At 35.4% G+C, this 13,446-nt stretch overlaps 1 protein-coding gene across 3 annotated transcripts in view; it reads left to right on the top strand.

Moving 5' to 3' along the window:
• The window catches only part of ARID4B (AT-rich interaction domain 4B), an 85,202-nt gene that overhangs the window by 33,011 nt on the left and 38,745 nt on the right, over positions 1-13,446 (top strand). For 2 of the 3 annotated variants that reach the window (XM_068154695.1, XM_068154676.1), the window contains exons 4-9: positions 1,168-1,233; positions 1,872-1,962; positions 5,993-6,072; positions 7,039-7,130; positions 8,373-8,511; positions 12,136-12,215. In XM_068154695.1, the coding sequence (XP_068010796.1) occupies positions 1,168-1,233; positions 1,872-1,962; positions 5,993-6,072; positions 7,039-7,130; positions 8,373-8,511; positions 12,136-12,215 (548 nt within the window). The remainder of the gene's footprint in view (positions 1-1,167; positions 1,234-1,871; positions 1,963-5,992; positions 6,073-7,038; positions 7,131-8,372; positions 8,512-12,135; positions 12,216-13,446) is intronic. The other variant, XM_068154685.1, reaches the window with a different exon arrangement.

The raw sequence follows: 13,446 nt of genomic DNA, 5'->3' as shown, positions 1-13,446 counted from the left end.
CAATTTGCTTTGTTCACCTTTAATCATAGTACATTGTGGCTGGCTCATGGTTTTGGACAGAGTTCCTTTTTGCTGTAAAATACATTTAAGGTAATTCCAGAAAGTAAATAAAACCAGAGGTCTCTAAATCAGACTTGATATAGTGGATGGTTCATAAAAGCCAGTAGTGACCACAGGTTTCAAATTACTGAACTGAACTTCTAATTTCTGTATAAATCCCTACCTGTATCAGTCAGGCTGAAGTTCAGAAGGATAATCTTGGTTCAGTTAATTCCTAGCCTGAATCCTTTGTCTGGCTTTCAGGTTACAAAGTGGTTTTGTCTGTCTGCATTTTAAAACTGGAGTGACAGTAAAACTCAAGGTGTAATTGACAGGAAGATCTTATGACTTTCTGTATAATCAAGTTAATTTTGAGTAAAATGAATGGTGAATATCTGTAGCATCTGATACAGATAACTGAAACATAGGTTTGAATTTCCAGACTTTCTCTTTTCCCCCTCCCCCCCTTCCCTTCATGAGGATAGCTTGTGTATGAGTAAAGGCAGAATCAGTGACATGGGAGAATAGCTTGGAAATAATGAAAAGTTAGGTGTCTGTATGTTTGCTTCCAGTTAACTAACATTGTATAAGCTAGGCTTACATTAAATGAAAGGCTATTTCAGTTGTTCATTTTATGTAGTTGACAGCAGTGTTCTTATACTTTTTTTTGTTTTGCTAGTCTTTCAACTTGACAATGAGAGAAATATGCTTTAATAAGCACATGGGGTCACATATATATACTAAAACTATTTGATTTCAGAGCGCTGAAATATTTCTTTAGCATTATTTATGAACAGAACTATTGAAACTTTTCCCTTTCTTGCTGCCATATACTTCATTAAGAGAATTGTAGAGATTATTTTGAGCCATTAAACATTATTGGCAAGTTGTTTTTTATCACTTTCTGTAGAGGTTCTGTTCTGGAAGAGAAGAAATATTAGAAGTTTTGGTGGCTAAGAAATTGTGCCATATTTCTCAAATACATGAATGGTACATGGTTTTGAGCAAGTGGAATGATTATGGTGACCAACTGTAGGATGAGAATTAAGAGAAGGACTACTGATAATTGTGTGTGCGTATGCTGCTCAATTGTATCAAGTGATTGTCAGTTGAATTGTACTTTTTCAGGTAACTTTTAGACATGATTCTTCAACAGTGGAAGTGCAGGATGATCACATAAAGGGTCCCTTGAAGGTAATAACTTTGTTTTATATTTTGCTAATACTTGGAAAAGCATTCTTTTGCAGTATTTGACACAAACATGTATATGCAGTGTGGGGGGCACAGTGGAAAGTTCAGTTTATTACACAGGCCAGACAGGATTACAGAGAGTAAAAGGTAGTGCTGCAAATCCAAAGTTAGTGCGCTCTTCCTGTTTTCTTTTGTAAGTAGAAGGGTTGCAACACAGAGGCTAATGCAAGCCTCTTTGTGGTGTGTTTTTTTTGTGTGGGGTCGGTGGTTTTGTTTAATTCTTTTATTGTTTTTTTGTGGCCTTTAAGAAGTTTGTCTGCCTCTGCTTTTTAGTCACTTTTGCTTTGGAATACTCAGGACAGGATTTGATGGGCAAGCACTTATACAAGAGAATGACATCACTGAAATCGGTTCTTGTTCCCCACCTGCTGGCAGGAAATAATCATCTCAGTTAATTGGCTTATTTTAGAGGAATGAAAGAACTTTTGAGTGATATAAATATATTCAAGTGAAACTGGAGAAGTATGGTATGTTTAATGTAGAAATAGGTTAGAAATTAACTCTGTTTGCTAAATATAAAAGTGTTGAATTAATTGCCTGTTTCAGAAGCCCTACAGTGCTAAGTGGCTTTTGTATTTTAGGTAGGAACTGTTGTGGAAGTGAAGAATCCAGATGGAACATACCAGGAAGCAGTTATCAACAAATTAACAGATGCAAGTTGGTACACTGTAGGTAAGAGAAATCGTTATGTATTTGACTAAAACTCCTGTATTTAAAATAGGTGTGTGACTTGGATGTGACTTAAGCACATTTTTAGGGATGCTTAGGTTTTCAAAGTTGGTATTAAAATACCCCAAAACTAAGCTTCTTGTTTTGGGCTTATGTAAGAAACTGTACCACTCACAATGTGAAATTGGGACCCCAAGTAAAGACATAGTGAATTGCTCTGTAATTGGTAACTGCTTCTTTAGATACAGTATATACTCTTTTCAAATATTCTGAAACAAAGTATATTGTCATAGTTCCCTAAAGGAAAGTAAATTATTTTAAAACATAAGTTGCAATGCTTTTTTTCCCTCTACTCTCAAATGTAACCCTGATAGCAGCTGCTGGTTTTTTTTTTTTTTAAATCCTTTCCTGTTTGTTTTCCTTATTTTTCTAATGTGACATTTCAGACTTTAGATGATGTATCCACATGCCCACAAGCAAACACAGCTTTTGCTCTTTCTTTAAATATTATTAAAGGCTTTATATACATGGATTTGCTCTTTGATGCTATGTACTAGCAGATTGGAACTTAGTTGCTTTGAGATATCAAGGGTTGTTATTGATGAAGTGATGTTGAACAGCTAGGGAAGAACCGACTTCCCCTAGTCATGGTCCTTTTAGAAAGGAATAAAGCTGTAAGTTTAGATAAGACTTTTCAGGTAAATGTTCAGGAAATGTCCATTTTCTTATTTTGAAGTAGAATGTATAAGTAAAGGTGAAGAGACCAGGTTAGGATGGGGTGAACCTTGAGGTGTAAAGAGAAGAATTAACATTTTAATTGTGTTTTGGTAATTAATGGGGAAGTGGATCACATATGAGAGTGTTTAAAACATGTGTTATTAGAACTATGTTATCTGTATACATTCATGCTTTTGATAAGGTGTGAGGTTAGCAGTTCAGCAAGAAGAATAAGAATATAGGTGTCACGGAGCTGCACTTTGTAAATCAAAGTAGATGCCTGTCAGAAATCCTGAACTTGAGAAATAGGAATTGAAGATACAAGAATTGAGACTGGAAAACCGTATTTTGAAGATAAAAGTAGACAAAAGCATGTTGACCTTGGAGATTTAGTGAAAGTAGCACAGGTGCTGGCTGTGTCATGCACATTGGGAGAGAAGTGAGTCCATGAGTAGATGATTAGAAGAATCTTTGTTAGGAGGTTGAGTGGAATGAAGCTGAAATGGTCTTTACCAACACTGATTGCTTTGCAGATCTGTTTGAAAGCCCTTCTTCAAGGCATAGTTGCCATTTACTAGATTTCAGAATAAGATAGCTCTGCTGGTTAACATGTGCTGATGTTGTCCTGGCAGTCGCTGAGAAGTATTTAATTACTTGTGTTGTTGAATGATTTTGTGATGAAAATTACTGTTTTGGTCAAAAAATTGTGAAGGGGCAGATCTGAAGTAGTACCTTTCCAGAAGGTGTTACTTGAGACCATTTATGCCACTGCAGCAGCTGCATGTAGAATTAAAAATAACCATTTTGGGGCTCTTGAGAACACTGAAGTATGGGCAAGATTGCTTTAAGAGCATCCCTGTTTATCTTATATTCATGAGACGTTCCCTGAATATAAGTTGTACATCAGTTTGTTTATATGTCCTTCTTGATGCTACTACTTTTCTACCAAAGATACAAACTAAATTACGTTCTGATACAGCCTTTTAAAACTAGTATAGCACAGCTGTAGATACTCACAGTTTCCTTGGTTTATTTACCTGTCCAATAAAAGTTCCTTTAAAAGCTCAAGGTAATACAGTCATGGTAACTAGGTACTATTTTCTTATTCATATAAATGTGTCTTTATAATCTTTGTGATATTCTTTAACTCAGTGTTCACTATGAGGAAAGAAACCCAAACCTGTAGGATTGTTCAGTTTACTAAAAATGCAGAGTTGTGCCTGTTCAAAAGCAGTCTTATCCTCTTCTGCACTTTTTTGTCACTATGTTGCTTTTACTCAGAATTCACAATGGGGCTTATTTTCATTACAGTTTTTTTTTTTCCTTCTTGCAGTTTTAGAATAGGGTGTTTTTGAATGCATTGCACTCCTGTAATCTGCCCTGTATATAGATTGTTGATCCTGTATATAGATTGTTTTGAGGATGTTCCATTAGATTAGGATGTTATATGCCATATGCGCTGTACTGGCCACACAGATCTTTTAGGGAGGTGAAGCTTTTTCTTTGAATGTATTCATGTTATGGAACAAGATTAAGAATCCCTCTGGGAGGGAAGAGGCAACAAGCAGATTACTACATAAGATACAGAATGTGGCCACCTACATAGCTTCAAATAGGTGTACCTCTGTTGGTAGTCAGCTTATCCCTGGAAGTTGATAGATTATTTTTTTTATCTAATCTCTCATTATGTAAGAAGACTGTTACGTTAATTAACACAAACTGAATTAGGAACCTGCTGCCTTCTACTTCACTTAGCTAAGGGGGAGCTTAATTAAGTGTTAACCATTTCAAATGCAGCTCCAAACCTGTGTTTTCTTGTGCAGTTCTTGCCCTTTGCACTTCTGAACAAACTTTGAAGTGACATGCATCTGTAACTGACATTTTATTACTAAATGGTACTTAACCACTACTGTACTAAAAAGCGCAGACTGGGGAATAGTCACAAGGGGAAGTTTGTTCATCAGCAGTACTGGATTTTATATAGGGATAGAAAAATTCTTAGAACTAGATAAAAGTTACTTTTATATAAAATAAATACTTGTCTAGACTTTTGGTGCATCTCATTGCTGTTTTTATTTGAATTAGTAAATGTTGAAAATTAAGTGTAGCACACACTGAAAGCTATAAGTATCTGAAAACTAATCTCAGGAGGCATCTTCTGCTGCTTGATAGACATTCTAACTCTTTATTTCCACTCATTTGTGAAAGTGTTTACTTATTTTTAGTCTTCTGTAATATAATTGAGTTGTAATGAGACTAGACAGAGTCAGGCTTGGCACTACTGTTGATGGACGGAAGAGATTATTTGAATGGTGGTGAGAGGGATGTGTAAATTGCTGAAACTTTTAACATTTTAATCTAATCATGGGGTGGTTTCTATGCCTGCAAAAAACTACAAGGTCACTGTTACCACTGTTTGGGGAGGGAAGAGGAGATCAGTTCTTGTCTTGCTGAACAGAAGCAGCATAGCCTAGGAGTTAGAACTTGTCATCAGGTTTTCATCCCTGAAGTGGGTGTAGAAGACTTGAAAATTTATATGATAAATTTCTCATCTTCTGAAGAGCTCACCTTGTATTTGTGCAGTGGATTTCAGGATTTGGAAGGATAAAGTATGTAGCTGAAGCCAGTTGTGTTATGAACTTGTTTTCAGTTGATCTAGTGATAGCAGATGTAGCGGAAAGTCTAGAAACCAGGAAACCAGGAGCTCCACAGTTCTCTCAGCTGCTTTTGATGATCGTCTGCACTTTGACCATTGTCATCTTCCTTAAGCTGGTATCACTGTAAAGTTGAAGGCTGTAGAGACAGTTGCTGATTTTTTTTTTTTTTTAGTGTTTTTTTTTTTAATTTTTTAAAATTTTTTTACTATAGCACTGAACTGTAAGTTCTCAAAATATCCAGTTGTGTTTCTGTATAGTAAGCGTAGCCTTCATTTGTATACTGTAGGAGTTCTGGTTCTGCAAAAGTTCTGCAGAAGAAAAGTTCTGTAAAAAACTGAAACTGCTTTAAGAATAGGTTTTTTTAAATTTCTTGAATTGATTTTTAATTTTGTGTCCTGATCCTTGAACTGTCTGCTCAGCTACTGAAGATTTCATTTAATATATGCAAGCATGGAGCAGCTTATGTATTTGGTTGAACTGTGCCAATGCTTTACTAGATATGCAGCAGAATCCAGGTACAGCTTTATTATAAGGACTGGCTGCAGGAATATGTATCTCATTCTTTGTGACACCTAAATCAATCTCTGCTATCATGATTTTAAAAAAGAAAAAAAAATTTCTTTTTCTCTCCTCTTGCCTTACTTCTTACATGGTGACAGTATTTGATGACGGTGATGAGAAGACTCTTAGACGTTCTTCCCTGTGTTTAAAAGGAGAAAGACATTTTGCTGAAAGTGAGGTAACTGAAGAATTTTGGTATGACCATTTTAATTCAGAAAAATTTAAATGTGGTATTTTTAGTGCCTCTGTCTTTGGTGTGTTTTGTACATCCATGCTACTGAAAATGGGGATTATGTAAAATACAGTCTATAGGGCCTGGCTTATAGTTTTAACTCAAGAAATACAATTAAAATTAATCAGATCGTGTAAATTAAAAAACAAAATGAAAATTCCATATTTTTCATTTATATATTATGAAAGAAGATAGATGGTAGATCATACAAAAAGTGAAATTGCACAACAGCTTTGCTTAACGTGGAAAGTTATCTGTGAGCACTGGAAAAATCAAAACACGGTGCATGAAAAAAATTGTACATCTTTGGATATAATTAAGTTCTGCTGGATTTCAGGTAGAGGATCAAGTCTGAGTTATAATATATCTTAAAGATTGGTACTTTTAAGGGACCCGTTATAAGCTGCTATTGTTAATTTGAAGACAGTTACCAATATTTGTAAAGCTGGTTCATATCTTTAAAGTGACTTGCATTTTAAAGTCCTTATCTAAGACATTCTGCGCTGATGGGCAGATTTATGTGAATGTGTTAGCTTCCTGGAAAACTGCTGACCTCTTGCTGTACATTATATGGTCAAATCTGCTTCCTGTCTGCTTAATGCATTCTTTGGAGGGTTCAGATACCTTCTAGAACCCTAAGGCAGAGTTAAACACATGTAAAGAAGTGGGCCTTAATTCTCTGCTTGAATGGTCCAAAGGCAGGACTTCTGGGAAGAATTGTCTGTGTGTGTGTTGGAGGGAAGTACATTATTTGGAGATGAGGAGGAAGTGTTGGAAGAAACCCCTCAAATCACACAACATTTAGTAATGGAAGACAGTCTCTATTGACAGGAATTACTTTAGCCAGGCTGTTTTGGAGATTAACTCAAGACAGGGTTTTTAATATGTGTATGTACTTTTTCATTTCAACAGACATTAGATCAGCTTCCTCTCACAAATCCTGAACACTTCGGGACTCCTGTTATAGGAAAGAAAACAAACAGAGGAAGGAGATCCAATCATATGTAAGTTTAACATCTTTATACCTGTACTGTGTGTATTCTGCAGCTTTCAGTGTTTGTGTAGTTTTGTTGTATTTTCAAGCTTGTAATTTAAAAACCAGGAAGCTGTATGAAAAGTGTAGTATAGCACTCAGTGCAAGTCAGCTTTGCTTGCATTGTCACATGCAAGAATGTAAAATAAGTCTTCATATATTCAGTATTTCAAATAGTGCTGGTTAGAGGCAGGAAGTGTTTTTATTTTCTTGGTTACTCAAGTAAAATAAGAAAGTGACATATCAAATAGAAATATGTTCATAAGCTATATTCAGAAGCTTCTCTGTGAATATATTATTAGTATTATAAATCTGTTGGAAACAAACTAAACCCATTAAATTGTCTAGCTGATAAGGAGTCTTTGTAGAAGGTACTGGAATCCTCACATAGACCTTTTGGTTTCTCATAATATGGTCTCTGAAGGGCTTTTAGAAAAAGGCAGACAGTATTATGGCTTGCAGCAGAACTTATTGATAGTTGTCTCTGAACTTTGTTTTCCTAATTTTTTAAAATCAGTTGCAGGTGGTTTTAGCTGGAGTAGTTTTGTACATTTAGACACCCCATATGGTTAAAACCAGGCGCAACTTTTTACTGGAACAGACAAAGCAATAAGCCAGGACCTTTTTTAATCAAAATGTGTTTGCATATTTGCTCATCTAGTTAGATTCCAACACTTCATTCAATGTGAAATTGAAACAGTTGTTAAAATGCTTCACTGCACATCTTTAAAATACCATTTCAGGATAAATAGACTTATTTTTCTCTTTGCTTTTCATCTCCATAACTGATGTTTCTTCTTCAGGTATTTGTCCATTCTCAAAATAGCTTTTTATTCTGTATGGCTGTTAAAATAAAAACAGAGATTAAGAGGAAAGATGGTTTAACTTAGTGTTGGTCCAAAACTACAAGAGTCTTTTTGAGCAGTACCTAACTAGGGCAGAATTCTCATTCTGAATGTTCTGACAGTGCCTTTCTGTTCCTCTGTGTGGATGTGTTGTTTTTGTTCTGTGCTACCTGTAGATATGCGTTTCTGAGTTTATACTCTTGGAGCTGTTGTTATAATATCCTTATAATTGTTTTTATCAAAAAATACTTAACAAGCAATTCAAGTCATTGTTACGTAGAACTCTTAGGCAATAAGCTTTGGATCTCTTCTAATTATCATAGACAAGTATTGAATAGTTGAGTTTTAAGTATTTTTCTGTTGTTTAGTCCTGAAGAAGAATCTTCATCCTCTTCCAGCGATGAAGACGAAGATGATAGGAAACAAAGTGATGAGTTACTAGGAAAAGTTGTGTGTGTGGACTGCTTCAGTGTGGATAAAAAGAAAGCTCTGTGGTTTCCAGCCTTGGTAAGAGTTTTGTCTTTATTTTGATTTTGTAAGGTTTAATTTATTTTCTGGGCACCAAAAAAAAGAAAAGATGGATTATATATTCTGTCCGCCTTCCCCCCCCCCAAATTACTTTCATTAGAATCTACTGTTACTTCAAATTTGACTATGTAGACTGTGTAATAATACTCAAAGAAATTATAAGAAAAAATGTTTCTTTACAAAACATGATTGATAACTTGATTTTAGTTCTTAAAAAAAACTGGAGCTTGTTCACCTAATCCCAGCTCATGAGTGGGTTTAGTACTATGGAACTAAAATTTCAGCCTTTTTTTTTTTCCTAGGCTACTGCATGCATTTTTGTGAAATACTGAATTCTATCAAGGTGGAAACTGGAACAAAGAGCCAAGAGAGGGGAAGTTTAGAGATTAACTAGATATTATTTTTCTAGGTTCAATATAAATTCATTTAATAAAATCAAGTGTTTGTTGCTATGGTAGGTAGTGGAGAATTGCCAGTATATTTCCTTTAAAATAACATTCTAGTCCTTCAGTACAAGTATTCTTTTACCTTCCTTTTATTCTGGTTTAATGACTCTTCTTTTAGAAATCTCATAAAATATCACTGTCGGTAGTCAGTCTAAATGAATCCTTTGACTATATTTGGAAATTAACATATTTCCATATGTGGTACCTTCCACTACCATACTTTAAAATTTTGATTATCAATTTAAAATGTTTGAATAACTTCTCCATGGCAATGAAAAATGTTTATCTAAGTTCAGGAAGACTTATGATCTATTTTAGGAAAGATGCGGTACAGTAACAGTTTACTCTTCTTGGTGTGTGCAGTGGCTTAGTTGCAACTTTCTACTTGCCACCTCTTATGTCTTGTAATGTAATCCAGAAGCATTCCAGCAGGATTTTTTTTGGAAAAGTGGTGGGAGAGAATGAGTCATTGAAATGATCTTTTTTACAACAAGGGAGAGGGTAAGATATACAGCAAAGAGGTAGATTCCATGTTAATGGCAGATAGCTTTAAGACAGGTTTTCAGTAATAGACAAGAAAGCTGACAGCTTTTAGTAAATAAACAGCTTGACAAGTTTGGTGCAATATCACCTACCTCACATTTGCACTCTGTGCAGTGGTCAGTTGGACTGGCAGGAGCTATTTTATGTCACATGGTTGGGTTACCTCTTCTGGTCATGAACATGACAGATAGCAGTTTCCATGGCAGCCTCTCTGGTTAGGTATTGGGCTTTCATAAGACTAATGTAATGCTGCTCAGGATAGCTATGGGTCAGACCTTAAAGATTAACTGAATTGTTCCTTGTGCTCCCAAGGTATGCTAAACACACACTGTTATTTCCTTGGCTTTCATTTGGAGATTAGAGTAGCACATTCTTCTTAGAAAGCTTCCTGCAATGAATGAGAAGCAGTAGAGGGATAAAGTTTAAGGGTGGATCTTGTTAACCCTGAAATAGCTTATCCTAGATTAACTGTTATTTTAGTAATCAGGTTTATAGCTCTGCAAATAAGCATCATGTTGCATTTAACCTGAGAGGGTGTGCCAAAGAATGGATTCATGCTCCAAATAGCTTTTCTTTTAATCTCCTCCCATGTAGCTATGCCTCTCCATTCTTTTACCTTGTAAGCAGGTTACTACATAAACAAGATAACTTTATCAAATTACTGCTTTAACTTTATGCTAGTTGTAATTATACAAATAATGAAAGTTATGTGAATATTGTAATTGTATGAATAATTGTATAATAATAAAAATCTAATATGCTGAAGAATGCATATGCCAGAATTACCTTGTTATTAATGATACTATGCACAGATATGCTGTGTGTGGAGGACATTGTGCAAGTTTAATATGTGAAAAGAAATTCACAGTAAACCTTTGTGGAAGACAGCAGTTAAGATTATTCAGTGGAAACTGATTGCTTTGGGTATCAGCCCTATAACCAGATAGCCTATCGCTTGTAAAATTGCAGAGATCTAAGTTTGGTGAAAGTTACTCTAAGAACTCAGGGATCAATGAGATTGTTTTAATCCTCTGTGTGTGGGGTTTGGTTTGTTGGTGGTTGTTTTCTTTGGACGGCTTGGTGGGTTGTGAGAAATGGCTAATTGTAAAAGGGCCTGGCAGTTGCCCATTATGTCAAGGAGTGTGACTGAGTAAGCCTTAGAGCATTGCTTAGTTTTAATGTGTACTTAAAGGCTTTTGGAAGTTGCAGTGAGGAAATCTGCTTGCAGCATTTTCAGAAAATTGATTTTGCGTAGGATTAAAGATCTCATCCCCCTGTGACTCCAGTAGAGGTGGTTTGTTTGCCTTTTTTTTTTTTTTTCCCCCAAAGAAATAAAGAAAATTTGATTCAGGCAAGATTGAGGTGATGTTGCTTGATGTAAAAGCACTAGATGAAGTGGTGCTGTTTTTCAGCCTCTGAATGGATTTCTGACTGTTAAGGTCTTGATGCTTCTGGAAAACCTATAGCTGAAGCCAGAAGGGCCTTTCTCCATCTTTAGAGAGCTAGGAAGTTGTACCTGCTTCAAGTGGGGGGTGATAATCAGAGTATTTTACCTTTATACTAGAACACTGTTACAAGCTATATCTTGAACTGCATTTCAACTGATAAGCTATAATTTTGTGAAGTAATTTCTCCAGAGACCCTAAAATGCATTGAATTTGGAAATGTAGGCTGGTTTCTGGTTTGCTTTCATGTTGTTTGGTTTTGTTTATTTTTACAAATGTATTTAGCCTATGCACTCTTTCACAATCGGTTTGCACTTTTGACTTTACCTTCTAAAGTGCTGTGTGGCTGGTGACCTGGGTATGGAGGAAAATACCTTTTGTCATACAGTATTGGTGTATATTTGGTAGAAAAAGTAGGACTAAAGGCAGTTGTTGTATGAGAGAATTTATGTACCAGGGCTGCAATCATTTGCCTCTCCTTGAGGTTTTGAAGTAGCCAGAATTTTCTTAAATTTCAGGGAACTACACACATTTTGAGAGAAGAGGCATGAGTCAAGGAGAAGGTTGCTCTTCTGTTCCAAAACTGTGGAAATTATTTATTTTTAATTATTAACTTGCATATAGGTTTAACAAAATTTAAACAGCTTTTTATATTGCGACAAATACATGTTGTTTCAGTGCTAGACTCTGTTAGTCTTAGACTTACGAATCCTCTGTTATAAAATTGCATTTCGTAAATTCTCTTGTTTTGTATGTGTATGACTGCATCCTTGCAATTTCTGGATGTTTTTCACAAGAGGGTTCTAACTCAGTTGGCAGTCCTTGATGATTTTCTCACACTGTTCTTTTTGGATGAGAAGACAGAATAAGCTGTAATGGCATGACAAGTACTTAACTTTTGTCAGAACTGCTGTTCTTCCTTGTAAATCCGTCAGCAGCTGCCAGTTCCCTCCAGGAAGTGAGCATGAACTTTTACATTCATTAATTTCAGGAGGTCATCATTCCTGTGTTTGGAGGGATCTTAGTTTCTCTCTTTTCACTGTTGCTAATGAGAAGTGACCTCAATGGTTTTTGAGAAGCATTGATATATGCTATTACTTTCTTTGTTTGTTTATTCCCTTCCCCCCCCACCTTTTTCTCTAAATTTGGCATTTGTAATATCTTTGTAGGTGGTTTGTCCAGATTGTAGTGATGATATCCCAGTGAAGAAAGACAATATTCTCGTTCGGTCATTCAAGGATGGCAAATTGTGAGTAGAAATGTAGAACGTGGTAATTGAAAAAAAAATATAAAATGCCAGTCAAGTAAAATGTAGTATAAAGTGTGTTGGGTAAAATATTAATAAACTCATTAAGTTTTTGCAGGGATTTTTCTAATGTTTAAAAAAAAACCATTTACAGCCTACCTTGTGATGAAATTAATCTTGAACTTTGACATCATTATTAATGATGGGATGCATAAATCTATCTATGTATCTATCTTAGTTTTAATTTCATTGTATCAAAAAAAAAGCAGTAGTTCTTTGAGAGAAGTGGCCTGAGGCTCTCTCTGGCTCTGCTTGGAATAGAGCATTGCTTTTCAGAGATGTGTCCGTAAGCTTATCCAGGAGTGGGTGGGGGTATGTGCATGCAAGCACGTACACCACAACATATGTTTAGCTCAGTCTAGACTACAACTGCATATTAATTGTATTCTTTGAAAAGAGCTGTATTACTACTCAAAGTAGGAAAGAAAAAGAAACCTAGAAAAACAGATTGTATGATATTTGCAATAGAATAAAGAACTTTGTGTTCTAAAGCTTGTGTTGGTCAGGGAGGAGGGTTGATGTATGACAATAGAATTCTTTTTTCTAGGTTTTAGTTTAAAAGTTGTATCTATTTATTATGCTAGCTTCAATATAACAGATGGTATTGCAGAAAAGGATATTCAAATATTGCAGTTTCATTGTGCTTTAATTGCTTAGTAAGTCTAGGCTGTCACTTTACCATTTGAGAGTTACTCAAGCATCAGTGCGTATCACTAGGGAAACACACGTAAGCATGTGCACATACCCCCACCCCTAAAGCTGCAGTTCAGATTTGCTTCCTTCCATATAGCTACATTAGAAACATGAAAGTATGTGTTTCCTTTGATTTGAAAGTATTCCATACTGACAACTTATACTAATAGACAATTGTTTCAAGCAAGGCAGGCTTTTGTTGTTTGTGGGTAGTAAATACTTGATAAATTAACATGAGCTTTTTGTTAAATAATATAGACTTGGGAGATTCCGGAACCTACTTACTAGTGGAAGAAGAATGCTTTCTTTACTATGCATATGGATGGTCTAATCAAATTTATGTAGAAGTGTTGTTTTTTTGATCCTTTAACCGATTAAACTATACCAGACCAACACTATAGAATGGTCACATGCTGCTTCTGTATGTTTAGTAAGTGCATTATAGTCTTTGTGGTAGCTCTGTATGATACTGTTAATTTAG

The sequence above is a fragment of the Melanerpes formicivorus genome, unplaced genomic scaffold (genome assembly GCF_026170545.1).
Source record: "Melanerpes formicivorus ecotype bairdi unplaced genomic scaffold, bMelFor1.0.p_v2 SCAF_2, whole genome shotgun sequence".
Classification (NCBI taxonomy): domain Eukaryota; kingdom Metazoa; phylum Chordata; class Aves; order Piciformes; family Picidae; genus Melanerpes; species Melanerpes formicivorus.
This window is presented reverse-complemented; position numbering and strand designations above follow the sequence as displayed.